This window comes from Sinocyclocheilus anshuiensis, unplaced genomic scaffold (genome assembly GCF_001515605.1).
Source record: "Sinocyclocheilus anshuiensis isolate Anshui unplaced genomic scaffold, SAMN03320099.WGS_v1.1 scaffold1425, whole genome shotgun sequence".
NCBI lineage: Eukaryota > Metazoa > Chordata > Actinopteri > Cypriniformes > Cyprinidae > Sinocyclocheilus > Sinocyclocheilus anshuiensis.
Window position 1 is genome coordinate 1,291,329 of NW_015551044.1, and position 19,566 is coordinate 1,310,894.

Genomic DNA, 19,566 nt, shown 5'->3' on the forward strand with positions numbered 1-19,566 from the left:
CCCTACCCCTACCCTTACCCCTAACCATAGCCCATAACAAAGACATCTCAAACAATGTCATCTTTGCATTAAAAATTACATAACTGAGCGAATAACACTTAATGACAGTTGTCATAAACATGCATAAAAAAACCTTCATATTCATGACGTGTCATGTCATGATTATGTAGGTGTCATGTCAAAAAAAGCGTAAGCTAAATGACTAAATGTAAATGTAAATGTCATGATTATGTAGGTGTCATGTCATGATTATGAAGGTGTCATGTCAGTCTTATGCACACCCCTTCAAGTAAAGTGTAACCGTTATTTTATATTTTATATATTTTATTGTATTATTGGTGTATTATATAATTGTGTTACACGCTGTGTTTGTCATTTTTAGTAGCTTTAGTTTTTTAAATATTTCTATTTAGGTTTAATTTATTTTTATTTTAGTTTGTCATTTTAGTACTTTAACTTATTTATTTCAGTTAGTTGCCAAGTGTAACAATTGTAATTTTCATTTAAGTTTAAAGTTTTTTTATGCTAAAGTTTTTAATCTAAAATGTAATTTAATTACAAAAAAATGTAATTGAGTTTTTAATTAATTCAAATTTTAATTTAGCATTTAAATTTTTTTTTATTTAATTGAACTTTTCATTTAGTTTAATAATTTTATTTCAGTTTTATTTTCATTTGAGTAGTTTCTGTACTTCAGTTTATTTATTTCAGTTAGTTGCCAAGGCAGCATTTCTAATTTTTAAGTGTAAAAGTTTTTTTATATATATTTTTTTTATTTTATTTAAAATTTTATTTCTTTATTTTATTTTTGTTTTATAAAAATTATTTACGACACTGCATCACATTATGTCAGTTATTATTTGCATAAAGTAGAATTTGAAGCATCGAAAATGGCCAACTCTCATTGAAAATGTATGACTTATGGTCGCTTTTTTGCTGCAATTCATTGTAACCCAGGAGTGTTTTGGCTTCCATCAAATCGATTACACATTGACAGTTCAACAGTAGCGCACCTACATACACACCGCAGTAGTTACCAAAGCAGTGATTATTAGTCTTTTTTTATTTGGTTATCTGTATATGACAGTGATCTATTTTTAGGCTTTAATGTATAAGCTGTCATTCTGATCTGTATGTATGTATTTGTGTGTTTGTAATCCTGTGATCTTTCTGTGTGTGTGTGTAGGTCATCACACAGTCTACATTGGAGTTCACGTGCCTAAGAGTTACCGTCGCCGTCGACGACACAGACGACGATCCAATCACAAAGAGAGGAGAGAGATGGAAAACGTCAGCGACAAATCAGACACAGAGACTGCAGACGATCCGTCCTCCAGCATCCTCAAACCTCTCAGTAAGTCACAAATGAAGACAAAAACCACCCATCATGCATCACTTCACTGCCGTAGGCCTGTGGTATCAATATGATGCCAAACAAAACAAAACAAAACCCAATACTTACTTACTTACTTACTTTATTTAAATTAATTATTATTAGTATTATTTAAAAATGTCTGTATATATAATATAATATATATAATATTTAAATCATATGAATGTGTTTCAGTATATATTTTTTAAATTCATTTAGATTATTGTAATTTAGTATATATTATTATGATTTTCAAGTGTTTGTATATCATTGTAGTATTTGCTGAATTAATTCGAATGAATACTATAATTATAGTAATATATATATGTGTGTGTGTGTGTGTATGTATGTATATGTAGTATTTGCTGAATTTTATATATATATAAAATTAAAATGAATTAAAATGAATAATATAATTATAGTAAAAAAGAAAAAACAAAGATTCATCCTGGCAACAGATGGTTAAAAACAAACACCATCCATTCTTGCACGTCAAGTCTGAATTGACTTAAATGATTATATTATATTATTATTATTAAAATAATATTATAAATGATTATATTACTTCAGAAGTCACGTTGACTACTTTGATTACATTTTATAGTACTTTTTAGGATTCGCCATAGGATTTAGGATTTCCCTTAAAGCAGCAGCTCAGACGTCTCATTCTGATTTCTCATCCTATTTCCCAGGCCTTTATCACAGAGCAATCCATGATGTTCTGGAGAATCAGGGAGTGATTTAAATAAATATGATTCAGCCGAGAGCGAGAACGAGATAAAGTGGCGCTCACAGCCTCAGTTAAAGGTCTTTGTGTGTGCTAATCTCTGCTAATCAGTTACACGGCTGAAAAGGCAAAGCATCGAGCTAAACAAGTGCATAGTCACCTTTATCCTCAGTGAACCCGCTCCAGCTCTCCGTCGCTCTCTCTGACTGTCAGTCCTTGGAGAATCACACGTTTCACACAGTCAGTACTTACAGTTATTTACTGGGTTTAACTAACAAACACATTTCTCACATCAATAGTATGAACGGCTTCTCATTGCCCGTATTTGTGGCTGGATTTAGCATTAACAGTCAGCTGATCGCAGCAATGCCGCTAGTTTGAGTATATGCTGCTGGTATAATGGGTAATTTTAGCCGCTTGTGGTAAGAAGTGTTAACTTTTAGCCCAGGTTAGGAGGCACGGAGCCAGACATGGGCCAGAGGGATGTTCTTTCACTCTCTTTTGTGTACAACACAGTCTTATTTTCTCCAGAGGGGCCGTTTTAAGGCCGCTGGGGGAGGAAAACAATCATCCAGCTTTGGCTAGTTTAGTTTAGATTAGCTGAGCATGCTGCAAATGTGCTAAAATGCACAGAGAGAGAAAGGCAGAGCATGTTAAAAAGCCTTTGATATGTTAAAATATCAGTGTCCAGTGTAAAATCTGGTGCCACTGCCTAGCATTTCTTCTCATTTAATATGTTTTTTTTTTTTATTCCATTATAGTGTCATAAATTAAAATCATAAATTCCATATAAATGTCATAAAAGTGATTATTACGAATGTTTTAGTATTTGGTTTGTCTCTCTTTTGGTTTAATGATCGCTGCACTGGAGCTCATATGCAAATATCTCTATAAATGTCATAAAGTTGCTTATTAGTTCTAGAAATAGTGCAACATATTAAAGGGGTCATATGATGCTATTTTAAAGATCATTATTTTGTGTATTTGGTGTAACAGAATATGTTGACGTTCAAAAAACACATTATTTTTCAAATACTGTAAATACTGTACATTATTGTAGGTCCTCTATGCCCCGCCTCTCTCAAACGCGTCGTTCTGGGTTGTGCTGTTCTGTTGTAAATAAATCTTAATCACTGATTCCTCATTGCATATACTTTCGGAACGCCAAATAAAGTGCTTTTGCTTTCGCACAGAAACACACAGCGTCTCCCTTAAATGGCTGCATCAACACTAACTGCGGTTCCTAAAACCACGCCTTCTTTCTTTGCATGAACAATTAGGCGGCATTACGCAAATATTTCCACATCGTGACGTAGACATGTGGGGGCGTGTTTGAATGAGGCGTTTTAGCCCGGTCTGGATCAGCCTTCACTTTTAGATAGAATAAATCTTTTTGTGGGAGACTTTGAGCTTTGTAACTCTGCAGATCGTATACATGCACAAATAGCTACATAACACACTAAAGAAAAGGAAAAATAGAAATCGCATCATATGACCCCTTTAAGTGTTTCTTTGTCGTTGTAATGATTCTTTGTTTCAAATTTCTTTTTAAACAAGCCCTAAATAGTTCATAATGCCAAAATAGACACAAGTACCGTATTGTTGTTGATAAGAAAATTCTAAGAAAGTATTTTAGTTGCTTTTGTTTGATGTCACAACAGAAAACAGAACTTTCTTAAAATTCATTGTTGCCCAATTGAAATTCTGAGTTTGACAAAGACATAAACAGTGTTCAGAAATTCGTAATTATATCTATAGTAGTATTATCTATATTTATTATTCTTTATATATATATATAAATGTATACAAGGCTGCATTTATAAAATCAGTATGCATATCAAATCAGTAATATTTTGAAATATTATTACAAATCAAAATAACTGTCTTCTATTTGAATATATTTTAAAATGTCATTTATTCCTGTGATCAGATCTGAATTTTCAGCATCTTTACTCCAGTCTTCAGTGTCACATGATCCTTCAGAAATCATTTTTATATGCTGATTTGCTGCTCAAGAAACATGTATTATTATTATTATTATTATTATTAATGTTGAAAACAGTTTTGCTGCTTCATATTTTTGTGGAAACTGTGTTTCAGGATTCTTTGATGAATAGAAAGTTCAAAAGAACAGCATTTTATCTGAAATAGAAATCTTTTGTAACATTATAAATGTCGCTTTTGATGAATCAAATGTATCCTTGCTAAATAAAAGTAATAATTTCTTTAAAAATGTACTGTATTAGTATTTAGTACATATTTAGAAGTACACAGAAGTAGACAAATTAATCCTTAAAACTAATGAATGGGTTGATATGTGTGTATCTGTATCTGCTGAGAGCTTCATCCTGTCCCTACATGTCTTTACTTTGACCTGAGGCCAAATTGAAAGCATGCACATCTGCACACATGCATGGCATGCATTGATACACAGACCTTGAGATTTTGAATCAAAATATTCAGTCAGTCACTATGTTGCAATGCAACCGAGAGATTTCCACATATACTGACTTCCCTAACTAGCAGTCTGTCCGGAAGGCCCTTTTTTTTTAACCTAATTTCCCAGACGTAGACAAAAATCTCATCAGTATCCCAAAAATCTTGCCTTAAACCTTCTAAAATCTTGCGTAAAACCTTCTAGTTTTACCTTTAAAAGGCCTTGTCTTTGTGATGTAAAAGTGTACACATTTAGAAAAGGTGTGGCGCCACTTAAACATTACGACATATGCAACACTGCGGTTATGAGAAGCGCTGACAGGCTCTTTTATTATGAATAAAAACTCACACATATGAAAACTTCTCTGTTGCAGGTCAGTTCTGGCTTTCGCAACACTATCTATTTCTGTTGGTCCAGGAAAAAAAGTCTCACATACTGACCACTTTTTGGGTGCAACACACTGGATATTTACAAGAAAGCTCATTCATCTTGATGTTACATAACACCTATGAAGGAAATAACCTGTGATTTCTATTACAGTCACACCTTACGCAGACAGAGCGTTATTGTCGTCTTGCATGTTTCTGTTATTGTATCTATTGTTTGATTATAATAGCTAGTATTTTTAGGCCTCTCTCACCCCTGGTTTGTTGTTTCCCCGTCAGTTTCTCCGGCTGCAGAGAGGATTCGCTTTATTTTGGAGGAAGATGACAACGGTCCTCCTCCGCCGCAGCTCTTCACCGAACTCGACGAGCTTCTGGCTGTTGACGGTCAAGAGATGGAGTGGAAGGAAACAGCCAGGTAAAGTGTAAAAACACACATTATGAGAATTGGAATTGATACATAAGCAATTTGATTCCAATCCCTGTCGTATTTTTTTCTCAACATTGCCACAAGGGGCGCTATAGTGTGTATTAAAGGTATCATGACATAAGAAATAAAATTTGCCTTGATTTTTTGGCATATAAGAGGTCTTTGTACCCAGGGCTGTCGCAAGGGGGGTGCGAGGCCCTGTGCGAAGTTGACGTGTGAGGCCCTCTGCAATTTTTGTGTGTGTGTGTGTGTGGTGGTTGGGGGGGGGTGCTATAATAACGAACGCAACTTTAACACGCATCTGATCGATTGTGATGCCGTGCTCACTGACATGCTTGCGCACGAATCACGGTCACACACACGCTCATAAGAATTGTAAGATCTACTGCATAATAATAATAAAGCAATTAAATAAGTAAATAAGAATGCTAAAATAAGTTCTAGGTTTGTAGTTATATAATGAAGTAGTAATCAATTTACACTATTTGAAAATAATATTTTATTTTAAAATGTGCACATTCACTCTTATTCGTATGTCTAATAGTCGAAAACGCAAACGTCTCTTGTCACGTTCATTTATGATTTACATGAATCATGATCGCATATTTTCAATTCAAAACGGCGAAATTTCATAAAAAGTTACGTAGTTTGCTTCACTAGATAGTCTATTACTGTCGGTCGCTGAACATTTCTATCGTAAAACAGTTTTCTAATACAGTACTACTGTACTTACATCTTTCCACGAACATTCGTTGCGTTGTGACAGTGACAGTAAGACCCGCCTTCTTTGATTTGATTGGCCATCTCGATCATTTTGACATTGACGAGCGCTGTCGAACCACTGAGGCAGACCAGCCTAAAGGTTTAACTTTTAAAACTTTTTGACATCCTAACAACAAACGGCTTTACTCATTCTTATACACAGAGTCTTATACTGTCTATCAGCTATGACTAAGCCACTTTTCCACTATCGGGCCGAACGGTTCTCTTTGCTTAACCGTTCCATTCCGTGCCGATCCGGGGCCAGTCAGCACGGCTACGGTTTCATTTCCCACTGTGGTGCTGAACGGAGCTCTTTGGAATGCAATACATATGCATTGTCAAGCACATCTTACCAGCAAATATACACTCGTTCTATGACTAAGCCACTTTTCCACTATCGGGCCGAACGGTTCTCTTTGCTTAACCGTTCCATTCCATGCCGATCCAGGCCAGTCAGCACGGATATGGTTTCATTTTCCACTGTGGTGCTGATAACAGAGCTCTTTGGAATGCAATACAAATGCGTAATGGTACAAACCGTACCAGACAGTTCTTGGAACCGTTCGGCCCGATAGTGGAAAAGCGGCTTAGTCTTTCAAAGGACAAAATGGGTGGAAAAACAGTAATAACAATTAATGTTAGACGTAAACGACATAAAAAGCAGGCCAGGAGCAAGGCCCTCTAGAGGCGCGAGGCCCTGTGCGGTCGCACACTTGGCACAGCCCTTGCGACGGTACTGTTTGTACCATTAAAACAATATTTAAAATCCTGCAAGTTTCATAGCTTAAAACATCCTCCTCATTATAAACAAAGCATTTATTTAATCAAGCAGCAAAAATTGCTTGTTTGGATATTGTGGGATTTTTGTCGCCACACAGGCGAATATACTGTATGTGCATATGACCGCCTACAGAGCAAGAAATCAACCAATAGTTATACATCTTCACACCATAGGCCCCGCCCACTGGCATATACTAATCTGTTTTTATAGCGCGCCTCCCATTCAATAAATCACAATAAGCTTCATGCATTTTCACTTTTGATATGAAACAAAGCTTCAGATGTCAAATTCTGTCCATTTTATTACAATATTAATGCAATAAATACCATTTTGGCAGTGACAGATTGCTGTAGCACCTCACTTCAAGAGAAGCGGCAACACGAGGCGCGCATGAACTGATCATCTCCTCCGCTTTAATAACAGTTTCAGCACGAATAAACATGAATGAAAATCCAAAGGTATGTTAAAAGAAAGAGTACAACTTACTTACCGAAATTCGTATCCTGTAATCGTTCAATAAGCGTTTCAATATGACGCGTACCGTCACTTTTACCTCAGAAAAAAAAAACATATTCAGTGACCATAAACTCGTTAGTCAGCTAGAAAAATTAACTCTATAGAGGAGCATTTCACTAAATATAAGCACTATATAACATATTCAGATTATAATTTCTACTGTTCTTCATTATTTAATTTATGTTTGAATAAATCACCATTTAAATGTTTATATTTCAAAAGACGAATTGGAGTAGAAATATAATTATGTAATTTTTAAAGTTAGTATTATAACTTTATTATTATAAAAAACTTAATTGAGTGTAATTTCAGTGTTTGTATACGAATCAGTTAATTTTAACATTCAATATTATAGTAATGTATAGTACAAACTGACTCTCATGTATATTTGACAGCATTAGTTGAGAGATTTTGTTCCATGAGAAAATTTGCCATGTACTGTACCCAGTGTTGGGAAGTAACTAATTACATGTAACGGAATTACGTAATTTAATTACAAAATAAATGTAACTGTAATCAGTTACAGTTAAGAAAAAATCTGTAATTACAGTTACTTTTGAAAATGAATTTTTTTCTCCTCATTATAAACAAAGCATTTATTTAATCAAGCAGCAAAAATTGCTTGTTTGGATATTGTGGGATTTTTGTCGCCACACAGGCGAATATACTGTATGTGCATATGACCGCCTACAGAGCAAGAAATCAACCAATAGTTATACATCTTCACACCATAGGCCCCGCCCACTGGCATATACTAATCTGTTTTTATAGCGCGCCTCCCATTCAATAAATCACAATAAGCTTCATGCATTTTCACTTTTGATATGAAACAAAGCTTCAGATGTCAAATTCTGTCCATTTTATTACAATATTAATGCAATAAATACCATTTTGGCAGTGACAGATTGCTGTAGCACCTCACTTCAAGAGAAGCGGCAACACGAGGCGCGCATGAACTGATCATCTCCTCCGCTTTAATAACAGTTTCAGCACGAATAAACATGAATGAAAATCCAAAGGTATGTTAAAAGAAAGAGTACAACTTACTTACCGAAATTCGTATCCTGTAATCGTTCAATAAGCGTTTCAATATGACGCGTACCGTCACTTTTACCTCAGAAAAAAAAAACATATTCAGTGACCATAAACTCGTTAGTCAGCTAGAAAAATTAACTCTATAGAGGAGCATTTCACTAAATATAAGCACTATATAACATATTCAGATTATAATTTCTACTGTTCTTCATTATTTAATTTATGTTTGAATAAATCACCATTTAAATGTTTATATTTCAAAAGACGAATTGGAGTAGAAATATAATTATGTAATTTTTAAAGTTAGTATTATAACTTTATTATTATAAAAAACTTAATTGAGTGTAATTTCAGTGTTTGTATACGAATCAGTTAATTTTAACATTCAATATTATAGTAATGTATAGTACAAACTGACTCTCATGTATATTTGACAGCATTAGTTGAGAGATTTTGTTCCATGAGAAAATTTGCCATGTACTGTACCCAGTGTTGGGAAGTAACTAATTACATGTAACGGAATTACGTAATTTAATTACAAAATAAATGTAACTGTAATCAGTTACAGTTAAGAAAAAATCTGTAATTACAGTTACTTTTGAAAATGAATTTTTTTCACACACACCCACATACAGATTTAATTAATTTCTTTCCCAAATTGCATTGACTGCTCTAAAATATGAGACACCAATGTTTCAGGACACAGAATAGGACACGTTTATATGATTTATATCCTATTTGGGTGTATGTATATGCTTTATTTTTTTAAGATTAACTGTTAGATGCCTGTGTTTCCTGTCATGCAAAGATTTGATTTTAAAAACGGTATCATAGCTATTAAACTATTTCTTGTTATGGTTTTAAATCTATATTTAACCTCAGAACGATCTCAAAGTCTGAGTTTGTGGTGGCTGTGCTTTAAAAAATAAATTATTATAATCTTAATTCAAGTGATGAAGGAAGTCTCACAGTAATCATGCAGTGTTGAGCACTACTGTAAGGTTAACCCTGCCTGGTTTAAATGTTTGAAAATGATTATCAGTTAAAAACATTCGTTAGAAATTTACAAAAGTAATCAAAAAGTAATCAAATGTAATCAGTTACATTACTTTAATAAAGTAATTGAAATAGTTACACTACTTATTACATTTTAAATAGGGTAACTTGTAATCTGTAACCTATTACATGTCCAAAGTAACCTTCCCAACACTGACTGTACCTGATGCAATCTAAAATAATCAAATTGCAAGCTTGTGAATCAAAATGTAATCGAATTGTGAAACGTGTGTCAATACTCAGCCCTAATATATATTGTGCAAAAAACCTTTATTAACCTTTATTATAAGTGAACCTCAAGGAATATATTAAAATAATAAAAACAACTTCATCAAATATGAGACAAATTCAATTTCTGCAGCTCTAAAAGACAAATGAGTCATTATTCAGTTTGAGTCAATTCAGTGTTGATTCAGTTCAGTAGTGTAAATTCATTCGGTTCAGCCATTAGCAGCTCTCCTGAAGACAATCGTGTCGTTATTCAGCTCCAGTCAGTTCAGTGTTAATTCGATTCAGTTCCATAACTGTGTCAAGCAAAATGCGTCAACTGTGAACGAATTTGATTCAGCTATAAAAAGCTCTACAGAAGACAAAACTCGTCATTCAGTTCAGTTCAGTTCCCCAAAATAATTTCCAGATTTCGACTAACTTCAGCCAATGTTTTTTTCCAGCTGTTTTGTCCTCAGACGGATATGTAGGTCAGAAACGCACGCTTGAAAGGGGGAGACTTCTCGTCTGGTTCTGCTAAAACAACTGAAGTATTCAACACTCGCGTCATTTGCCAGGTGCTCATGATTTTAGTGTGCCACTTGACTGTTCTTAGGATTTCACACATACCTGACTCACGTATGCTATTAGATAAGAGTCTGGGCTCCAGAATAAGGGTCAAGCAGAAAACGGTAACCCAAATATAACAAAAGAAAAATGCATCTGAACTAAAAGAGAGGCACATGCTTATTTTTTTCCATTACTGCAGGTCTTTTCCTGTCACGAACGTATCGACTGACCGACACACACAGGCCTTGCTAACTAGTAATTTAGTCTAAATGAAACTTTTATTTAACAGGTAAATCATGTTTTTGAATCGTTCTAGCAAATGGGTGACGTTTCTATTATGTAAAGTTGAAAAAAATTTTCATAATTGACAGGGTGGAATATGATTTAGATATGTTGTATTTGGCTAATCTTGTCCAACGTGAAAAATAAAAGACCGATATCAAATGTTAGTAGAACAAGCTTTTGAAATGAGTTTTTCTGAAAACTTTTATGATGCCACTCCCTTTTCATTATGACATTTAAACTGACATTTCACAACTATTTTGAGGGGGAAATCACATGGATGATTTGATTATTTTATTTCTTATTTATTTTATTGCATTTATTTTATTTTGTTTTAAATAAATATGATTTATAATGTGAAAATTAAAACCAGTTCACATTTGATCATGATTTATTTATTTAAACTAAAATTCACTTATTATTTTGAGGGAAATAATAGTTTAACGGGGATAAAAACTCACATGGATAGATTCTCCTTTATTTATTTATTTAGATAAATGTGATTAATAATGTGAATCTGAAAACCAGTGCACATTTTATTTAAGCTACACAGACATGCAAATACAACAAATTAAAGTGCAAATACAGAATTGTAAGTTTTTGATTAATTTTGAATTAGTATTTAAGTACATACAGTCAGGAGCAGGTTATTGGGTTTAGTTCACTTCATCAAATGTTGTGGACGCAAATGGTGCTCCTTTCATACAGCAACTCTTATATACTGTTTCTTTCTTTGGATTTGCATGTTCCAGATTTACATGTTAAGAGCTACATGGATCATGTTAAAATGAAACCATTTGCAAACAGAGAGCCCAGTGTTTTCATGTGTGTGCACATGTGTGTGTGTGTGTGTGTGTGGATGCACAAAGCCAGAGTTCCCAGAGTTCCCATGGGTCTCTGGGTTCACCTGAGTCTCAGGTAACATATCAAAGCCGCAGTGTGTGTGTGTATGTATCACTTTTGTCTCGGATATCATACCCACGCTTGGCTAAACGCAGCTCAGCAGCCTTTCTGCACAAGATTACAGAGCTCTAAAGGATATCTGTGTGCTTGGGTATCGTTTGTCTAAGACAGATGTTCGCTCAAGCAGACATGGGTAAGCTGATAACAGGGCAGCAGAGCTTTAAGAAGGTTTGAATCATTTTCATTATTATTTTACATCAGAAAGCTTTCAGTTAGTTGGCAGAAAGGCAAATATAAGGTCTTCATAATATGGTCTTGCAAGCATAAAATACATTAAATACCATGGTACAGAGATGGTAGAACGATGATAATCAATGATTACCGTATTCATATAAATCACTGGTCAAAAGAGATTATTTCCTGTTTTTGAAAAAAGTCTCTGTTGCTCACCAAGGCTGCATTTTTTTTGTGATCAAAAATACTGTAAAATCAGTAATATTGTGAAATATTATTACAATTTAAAATAACTGTTTTCTGTTTGAATATATATAAAAATGTAATTTATTTCTGTGATGCAAAGCTGAATTTTCAGCATCATTACTCCAGTCTTCAGTGTCACATGATCCTTCAGAAATCATTCTATGTAGATTTTCAAGAAACATTTCTGATTATTATTATCATTGTTATTATCAGTGTTGAAAACATCATAAATTATACGATTTAAATATAGTGGAAAACTGCTTTATATTTTTTTGTGGAAAATGCTATTTGTTTTACAGGTTCTTTGATAAAAAGTTAAAAAATCTATTCATTTAATCAATTTAATGCATCTTTGCTGAATAAAAGTGCATTTCTTTCAAAAAGTATAAAAATGAAATATTTATGATATTTTATAGAACATATATTATCATGGTACATAATACACTGTGATCGATGACCAAAATTAACACAGAAACATGGTATTATCATAGAACATGCCCAAAACATGGTCTTTTTTGCATGTACCTCAGTAAAACCCATGTTGCATGCCCAAAATACATGGTATTATTATGGTAAATGTTCACAAAATATAATATTCTCATTGTAACATGAAAGATGAAATGTCATTATCATGGTACATGGCATGCCCAAAAAACATGGTATTTTCATGGTATTTTTTCAAAAGTGAACTGACGTCAGTGCTCTAAATATTGCTCAGTTGCTTTCAGTACATTTATGTGTGTTGTGTGTGTTTTTCTCAGATGGATAAAGTTTGAGGAGAAGGTGGAGAAGGGTGGAGAACGGTGGAGTAAACCTCATGTAGCCACTCTGTCTCTACACTCGCTCTTCCAGCTGAAAAACTGCATCGAGAAAGGAACCATCAAGCTGGACATGGAGGCCAACTCACTTCAGCAGATCGTCGGTAAAACTGCACTTCAGCACTTCTTCAAGGATGCTTTATGGCTGTATAGGGTTCTTTAGAGGTTAAAAAAGATCTTCAGAGCAGTGTTTTGGTTTCTGGGTTCCTTAAACAGGGTTTTTGTGGGTTTTAAAAAAGGCTTTAAATGGTTCACCAATGATTCACCCTTTCACAAATTAAGGCCTGAAAAGTTCCTAAATTGGATCAGAAATTTCTTTGTTCCAACACGCTATATATGCAAGTTTACAGTCAAGCAAGCTGAGGGAATAAATAAAAAAGGGGGAAAAATATTTAAAAATCCTTTTTTATTTGATATTTTAGGGAATTCGTTGTTTCAGACGGTTCATATAATTTAAATTCCCATAAAAGTCCCATAAAAAAATTACAAAAGATTCATTGGCATTTTATATCAACTTTCTAAATTCTAAATTATTTATTTTATTTTTTATTAATTTCAGTGTTTGTAATTGTGTAATTATGTTTTTCATTTGAATTATTTTAATTAAACTCAGTTATATAAATTAGAGTGTTTTCTACTGATTTTTAGTATTTACTTTAGTATTTTAGTTTTTTTTTTTTTGTGTGTAATATAAATGTGTAACTACCAAAAGGAAAAAAAGAATAATTGGCATTTTATGTCTTTCTTCGTTGTAGTGAAATTCTTAGTTAAGTGCTAAATTAATTTTATTATATTTATTTATTTATTTTTCAATATTTGTAATAATTTGTCATTCTTTTTCAATAATTGTATTTATTTTTAATTAAACTCACTTAAGTAAATTAGTGTTTTCTACTGTTTATTTATTTATTTATTTATTTTTTAAATTTAGTTTTTATTTTATTTTTTTGTTTGTTTTAGTAAAATATAAATGTGCAACTCCCAAAAAAAAAAAAGAATTTGATTTCTTTGTTCTTGTAGTGAAATTCTTAGTTAAGCTAAATTATTTTTTTTATTTGATTTGATTTGATTTATTTTTTTATTTGAATAACAGTATTTCATTGTGTCGCCTTCCATTTATTCCTATTTATTTAAAATTCAATTTTTTCCTTTATTTGGTCTTAAATTGACTTTCATAAAACCTGCAGAACCCCAGCTTAAAGCAGCAGTACACCAGGGTTAGGAAGGTTACTTTTAAAATGTATTTCTTTACAGATTACAAAATATATGCTTTAAAAAGTATTTTGTAATGTATTTCGTTAGATTACTTAATTTTAGTAACTTAATCTAAATACTTTAGAATACTTTGGAATACTTAAGGTAAGGGGCATTTTAACTTTGATGTCTTATTTTTATGTTAACCACCTCTAAATAAAAATGGGTTTTATGAATACATTTAAAACAATTATAAATGCATAAATAATGCTATGAGATTAATGTTTTAAATATAACATTTTGAACATAGAAATAAAAAATAATGGGAGGAAAATATGTTTTTAAATATGAAACTAAAACCGCCAGTAGGGGGTGTCTTAATGAAAGAGTCATGGAATCATTCGATTCATTCAAAAGGACTGATTCATTCAGGAATGAAGCAAGTGATTTTCTGAATGTAATTGAATCATTCTCTCGACTGATTCGTTCAAAACATGGCTTCATTTGGGAACCAAATGTTTCTCGCAGACGCGCAACTCTTCTGATGTGGATTTATTTTGAAGGCAGTGGTTATTTGCATTAAGTGCAAATAGCCATAAATTCTATTTACACATGTAGGAAAACAGTAGTATTTTCTTTGCAACAAGTAATAGTAATTAGATGCTATTAATACTTATTGCAAACAGTGGCAGATATGTGATGGGAAAAGGGAGAAGAACGGGGGTTGAATGAGTTCGGCATAAGATGGATTCAAACTCAAATCTTATCACCACGTGTCTTAAAAAGGCGTCTTTTTAATGGTCAATACCAACCAGATTGGCTTTTAGTGTAAATAGACGATCGGTTGTACGGAACCATTTTTGTTGGCGCTCCAGAGCAAATCAGACAATACTGTTCTTTTAAGAAAGTCACTAAATATTAACTTTTTGCTATGAATTGCATAAAATCAGCATCACGTTTGCAATCGCGCTAATATTCGGCAAAGCAGCACTCTTCTTCCTCGATTGATATTGCTGAACTATACCATATGTTATTAATATATAGAAAAACAAGAACTCGTGCAAACCTGAGACTGAGAACTAGGGATGGGCATATCGATCCTGAAGTATCGATACTGATGCGAGTATTGAAAGTATCAATACTCAAATAAAAAATATCGATACTAAGGTGTGTTTTATTTACCAGTGATTTTGTTTATTTAACAAAAAATAATGCGTATAATATGCATTAAATTGGACGAATATCCTATGTTAGCGAATAATTGTGTAGGATAGAACTATTTTCCTGCACATCAGAACACAGAACAGAACAATCACAGAGCGTTCACTCACTTCTGACAGTGCATTCAAACAGGGCTGCGTTTCCCAAAAGTATCTTTTGGGAACTGCAGCCCAAAACAATGCTCATAAGAGGACAGAAAAAAAACATATGTTTGAGTTATTTCACAATAAACAAATTGAAATTGTAGCCTACATAGTTGGTGTGCAACTGCATTTATTTAAATTGAATGCTAAAAGTTCATATTGATCATGTTCTATTCTGTAATGTTAACATAAATCATACACTGTCAGAATAAAAAGGTTGCATTTTATGCGTGCAACAGCCTGTCACTGCCAGTCCCTTATGAAAATGAACCATGGTTTTACTAAAGTGACCATAGTCAAAGTCCCTTTAAGACAAGTCATGTCACTCGGCGGCCATCTTTGAAATGCCTCTCGGGCATGCAAGTGCAGCTCCTATCCCTTTGAATGGGGAAACATCAAATTCTCCAAAACTGTTTGCCAAGCTTATGATTAAATTTCATATTTGAAATCACCAATGAAATCTAACAACAACTGTCTGTACTGAAATGTTGTTTCTTTGGCTCAAATAGCGTTAAAAAAAGTGTATTTTTCAGGCTAGACCACCCAGTGCGCATGCACAGTACTGAGCACATGTCTCTGAATGCTGACTGTTTCTATAGCAACCGGGACTTCTAACGGCAGCTGCAGTGACGCACTGACTTTACCGATTAGCTTGTAAGAATAATGGTAGTCCAAGGCACTCGAATCTTATTAAAAAAAATTTTAAAAGCCTTTATTTCATCATGGCTATAAGTTTTAAGAACAGGTGACAGTGCCACTCTTCTTCCTCGATTGATATTGCTGAACTATACCATATGTTATTAATATATAGAAAAACAAGAACTCGTGCAAACCTGAGACTGAGAACTAGGGATGGGCATATCGATCCTGAAGTATCGATACTGATGCGAGTATTGAAAGTATCAATACTCAAATAAAAAATATCGATACTTAGGTGTGTTTTATTTAGCAGTGATTTTGTTTATTTAACAAAAAATAATGCGTATAATATGCATTAAATTGGACGAATATCCTATGTTAGCGAATAATTGTGTAGGATAGAACTATTTTCCTGCACATCAGAACACAGAACAGAACAATCACAGAGCGTTCACTCACTTCTGACAGTGCATTCAAACAGGGCTGCGTTTCCCAAAAGTATCTTTTGGGAACTGCAGCCCAAAACAATGCTCATAAGAGGACAGAAAAAAAACATATGTTTGAGTTATTTCACAATAAACAAATTGAAATTGTAGCCTACATAGTTGGTGTGCAACTGCATTTATTTAAATTGAATGCTAAAAGTTCATATTGATCATGTTCTATTCTGTAATGTTAACATAAATCATACACTGTCAGAATAAAAAGGTTGCATTTTATGCGTGCAACAGCCTGTCACTGCCAGTCCCTTATGAAAATGAACCATGGTTTTACTAAAGTGACCATAGTCAAAGTCCCTTTAAGACAAGTCATGTCACTCGGCGGCCATCTTTGAAATGCCTCTCGGGTGTTTCTATAGCAACCGGGACTTCTAACGGCAGCTACAGTGACGTGCTGACCTTACCGATTAGTGATTGGCTCCTTCATTTAGAATTAGATTAGATTGAGCGACCATATTGAGCGTTGCATTTTTCCCCATCCAAAACTATACGAGTGACACGTCTTGGGTATTCTATAGTCTTTGCCGTAGTTTAACTGTAGTATTTGTAGATTTCCATGGTTACCACTACAGTAAACATAATTTAACCATGTGTAATTAATGTTAATAAATTTCATAATTTAAAAGTTCAGTTTAGAAGTATCGGTATTGGTATCGATATCGACGATATTGGCCTTTAAAAGTATCATATCGGTATCGGTGTCGACGATACTGGCCTTCAAAAGTATCGGTATCGTATCGAAAACAAAATAAGTGCTATCGCCCATCCCTACTGAGAACAACTTACTTTAAGATGCTTTTTCTAGGTTATATGTTCCTTTGAAGCCGAGAGAAGTTTTGTTGCAGGTAAACGAAAATTACATTGCTTTGTGATGTTCCGTCTTTTTTCACATTTGTAAGTAATATCATCTTTGTATTTCCATGACAATTACTCGCTTGGCTTTCTGATTTTCTCTTGCATTGTAGTGAGTCGTCTTTAGTCTGCACTCTGCAGGCCAGTTTGCTGTTTGAACAGCTGCACGCGAGTCAGAATCACCAGTTGCCTCATTGATTAAAATTTCCAATCATTTTACATTAATATTGAAAAAATAAATGACATTAAAAATCAAAGTAATCACTTTGGTAATCTAAAATACTTTTCGGATGTAACTGTAATTTTATTACCACCCATTTAAAATGCAAATATAATGAAATACAGTTACTCATATTTTGTATTTTAAATACGTAACGATGTTTTCGTATTTCGTTTCCAACCCTGCAGTGCACACATGCTGAAATGTGTCTCTGTGTTTCAGAAATGATCACTGACAGTCAGATTGAGAGCGGGCAGCTGAAGGCCGATCTGAAGGAGATGGTCATGTACACTCTGCTGCGGAAACATCGCCACCAGACCAAGAAGTCCAACCTGCGTTCGCTGGCAGACATCGGCAAAAGCGTGTCGAGCGCGAGTCGTCTGTTCAGCAGCCAGGAGAACGGTAACACAGCTGCCACATTAAACCTCTCTCTTACAGTCTATCACTTTCCTCATCTCTCCTCTCGCTTTCACCACCAGCATCTATCAGCTCCATCCATCAGCAGCGTCTCTCGCTCGGTTTACAAAAGGTTGCATTCGTAGCAGATGTCTTGTGGGTAAAATAAAAGAGATTTGCACATTGCAAAATACTTTGATGTTTCAAGCTCACAAGTGATCAAATGTGCTGATGAGATGCAGTTGGTTTTTATATTTTCGCAGCAATCAAACCTCAGACCCTCCCAGGAAAGACTAGAAACCTCTAGAAACCTCCAGACATGTTCTCAAGATGTTTTGGCTTCTGAAATTCCTGATAGTGTCTTTTTCTAAATAAAAGTAACATGTTGATACTTCAGTACCAATCTAATCATGTTTCTCTCAGTTTTAGGAAGTAGCCAAACAAAGTAGCTAACTTAAATTTAACATGAAATTAAAATCCAGCTTTTTGTCTTTGCTGATAAACGTACTTGGTCTTATCGTGATTCACTGGTTCACACAATTCAAAGAAAAACATGTTTGTTATCATAATCTTTCATCAAAAACTGCTTCTGAAATGACTTTCCTTTTCTGGTGACATCATCAAGGCCTTTTATTTTAGCCCCTCCCCCTAGTGACCATATAGAGACACATTGCACCGTCAGATTCATTCTGTGTGCTTTTTTCTCAGTGTTTTACATGGAAAATCATCTCATTATAAAAGCAAAATGTGTCTTGTTTTGACTTTAATGTTGAAGAACTAGAAACTAGTTCTAGAAATGTTGTCTAAATGTCAAGAAATGTAGCGACAATAGATCTGATGTTTTCATAATACTGTAGCTTTGTCTAGAAACAAGGTATTTGTTGTAATGCTACATGGCTATTTTTAATGTGCTGCACATGCAAGTGTACAGTCAAACAAGCAGAGGGGATAATCAAATGCTCTTTCATGCAAACATATGACATTTGAAGTCTTTTTTATTTAATTTATTTTAGGAAATCAGTTGTTTCGGATTTTTCATATAAATGAACTACTCTCATAAAAAGGAAAAAAGGTTCATTGCATTTTACTTCTTCTTTCTCATAGCCAAATTGTTTGTTAAATTAAATTACATTTTATTTTATTTTTAAACATTTTAAATTATTTAAATTAATGTAATATGAATAATTAATTAATTAATGAATGATTATGTAATTTAATTTTTTTATTATTTTATTTTCCAATATTTTAATCACTTTTAATAATTTTTCAACAATTTTAAGTTTTTTAAATTCAGATATATAATTATTAATTATATAATAATTAATACTTATTTAATTGTTTAACTACTAAATTCAATTATACAACTTCAAATATATTTTAGTATTCATGTTTTTAGTGTTTTTAGTTTTATAATAAGATTCATTTCCAATGTATGGTCTTCTTTCTTGTAGTGAAATTCTTAGATAAGTGCTAAATTAAATGATATTTAATTAATAAATAGATAATTATTTTCATTTAATTTTTATATATATATATATATATATTTGTAATTAAAGTCAGTTATATAAATTAGTGTGTGTGTGTATATATATATATATATATATATATATATATATATATATATAGTATCTAATATACAAAA

General features: G+C 33.2%; 1 protein-coding gene across 1 annotated transcript in view; it reads left to right on the plus strand.

The window, feature by feature from the left end:
* The window catches only part of LOC107661601 (electrogenic sodium bicarbonate cotransporter 1-like), a 68,951-nt gene that overhangs the window by 24,397 nt on the left and 24,988 nt on the right, over positions 1 to 19,566 (plus strand). The window contains exons 5-7 of the mRNA XM_016451265.1: positions 5,202 to 5,337; positions 12,703 to 12,863; positions 17,751 to 17,930. Coding sequence (XP_016306751.1) covers positions 5,202 to 5,337; positions 12,703 to 12,863; positions 17,751 to 17,930 — 477 coding nt within the window. The remainder of the gene's footprint in view (positions 1 to 5,201; positions 5,338 to 12,702; positions 12,864 to 17,750; positions 17,931 to 19,566) is intronic.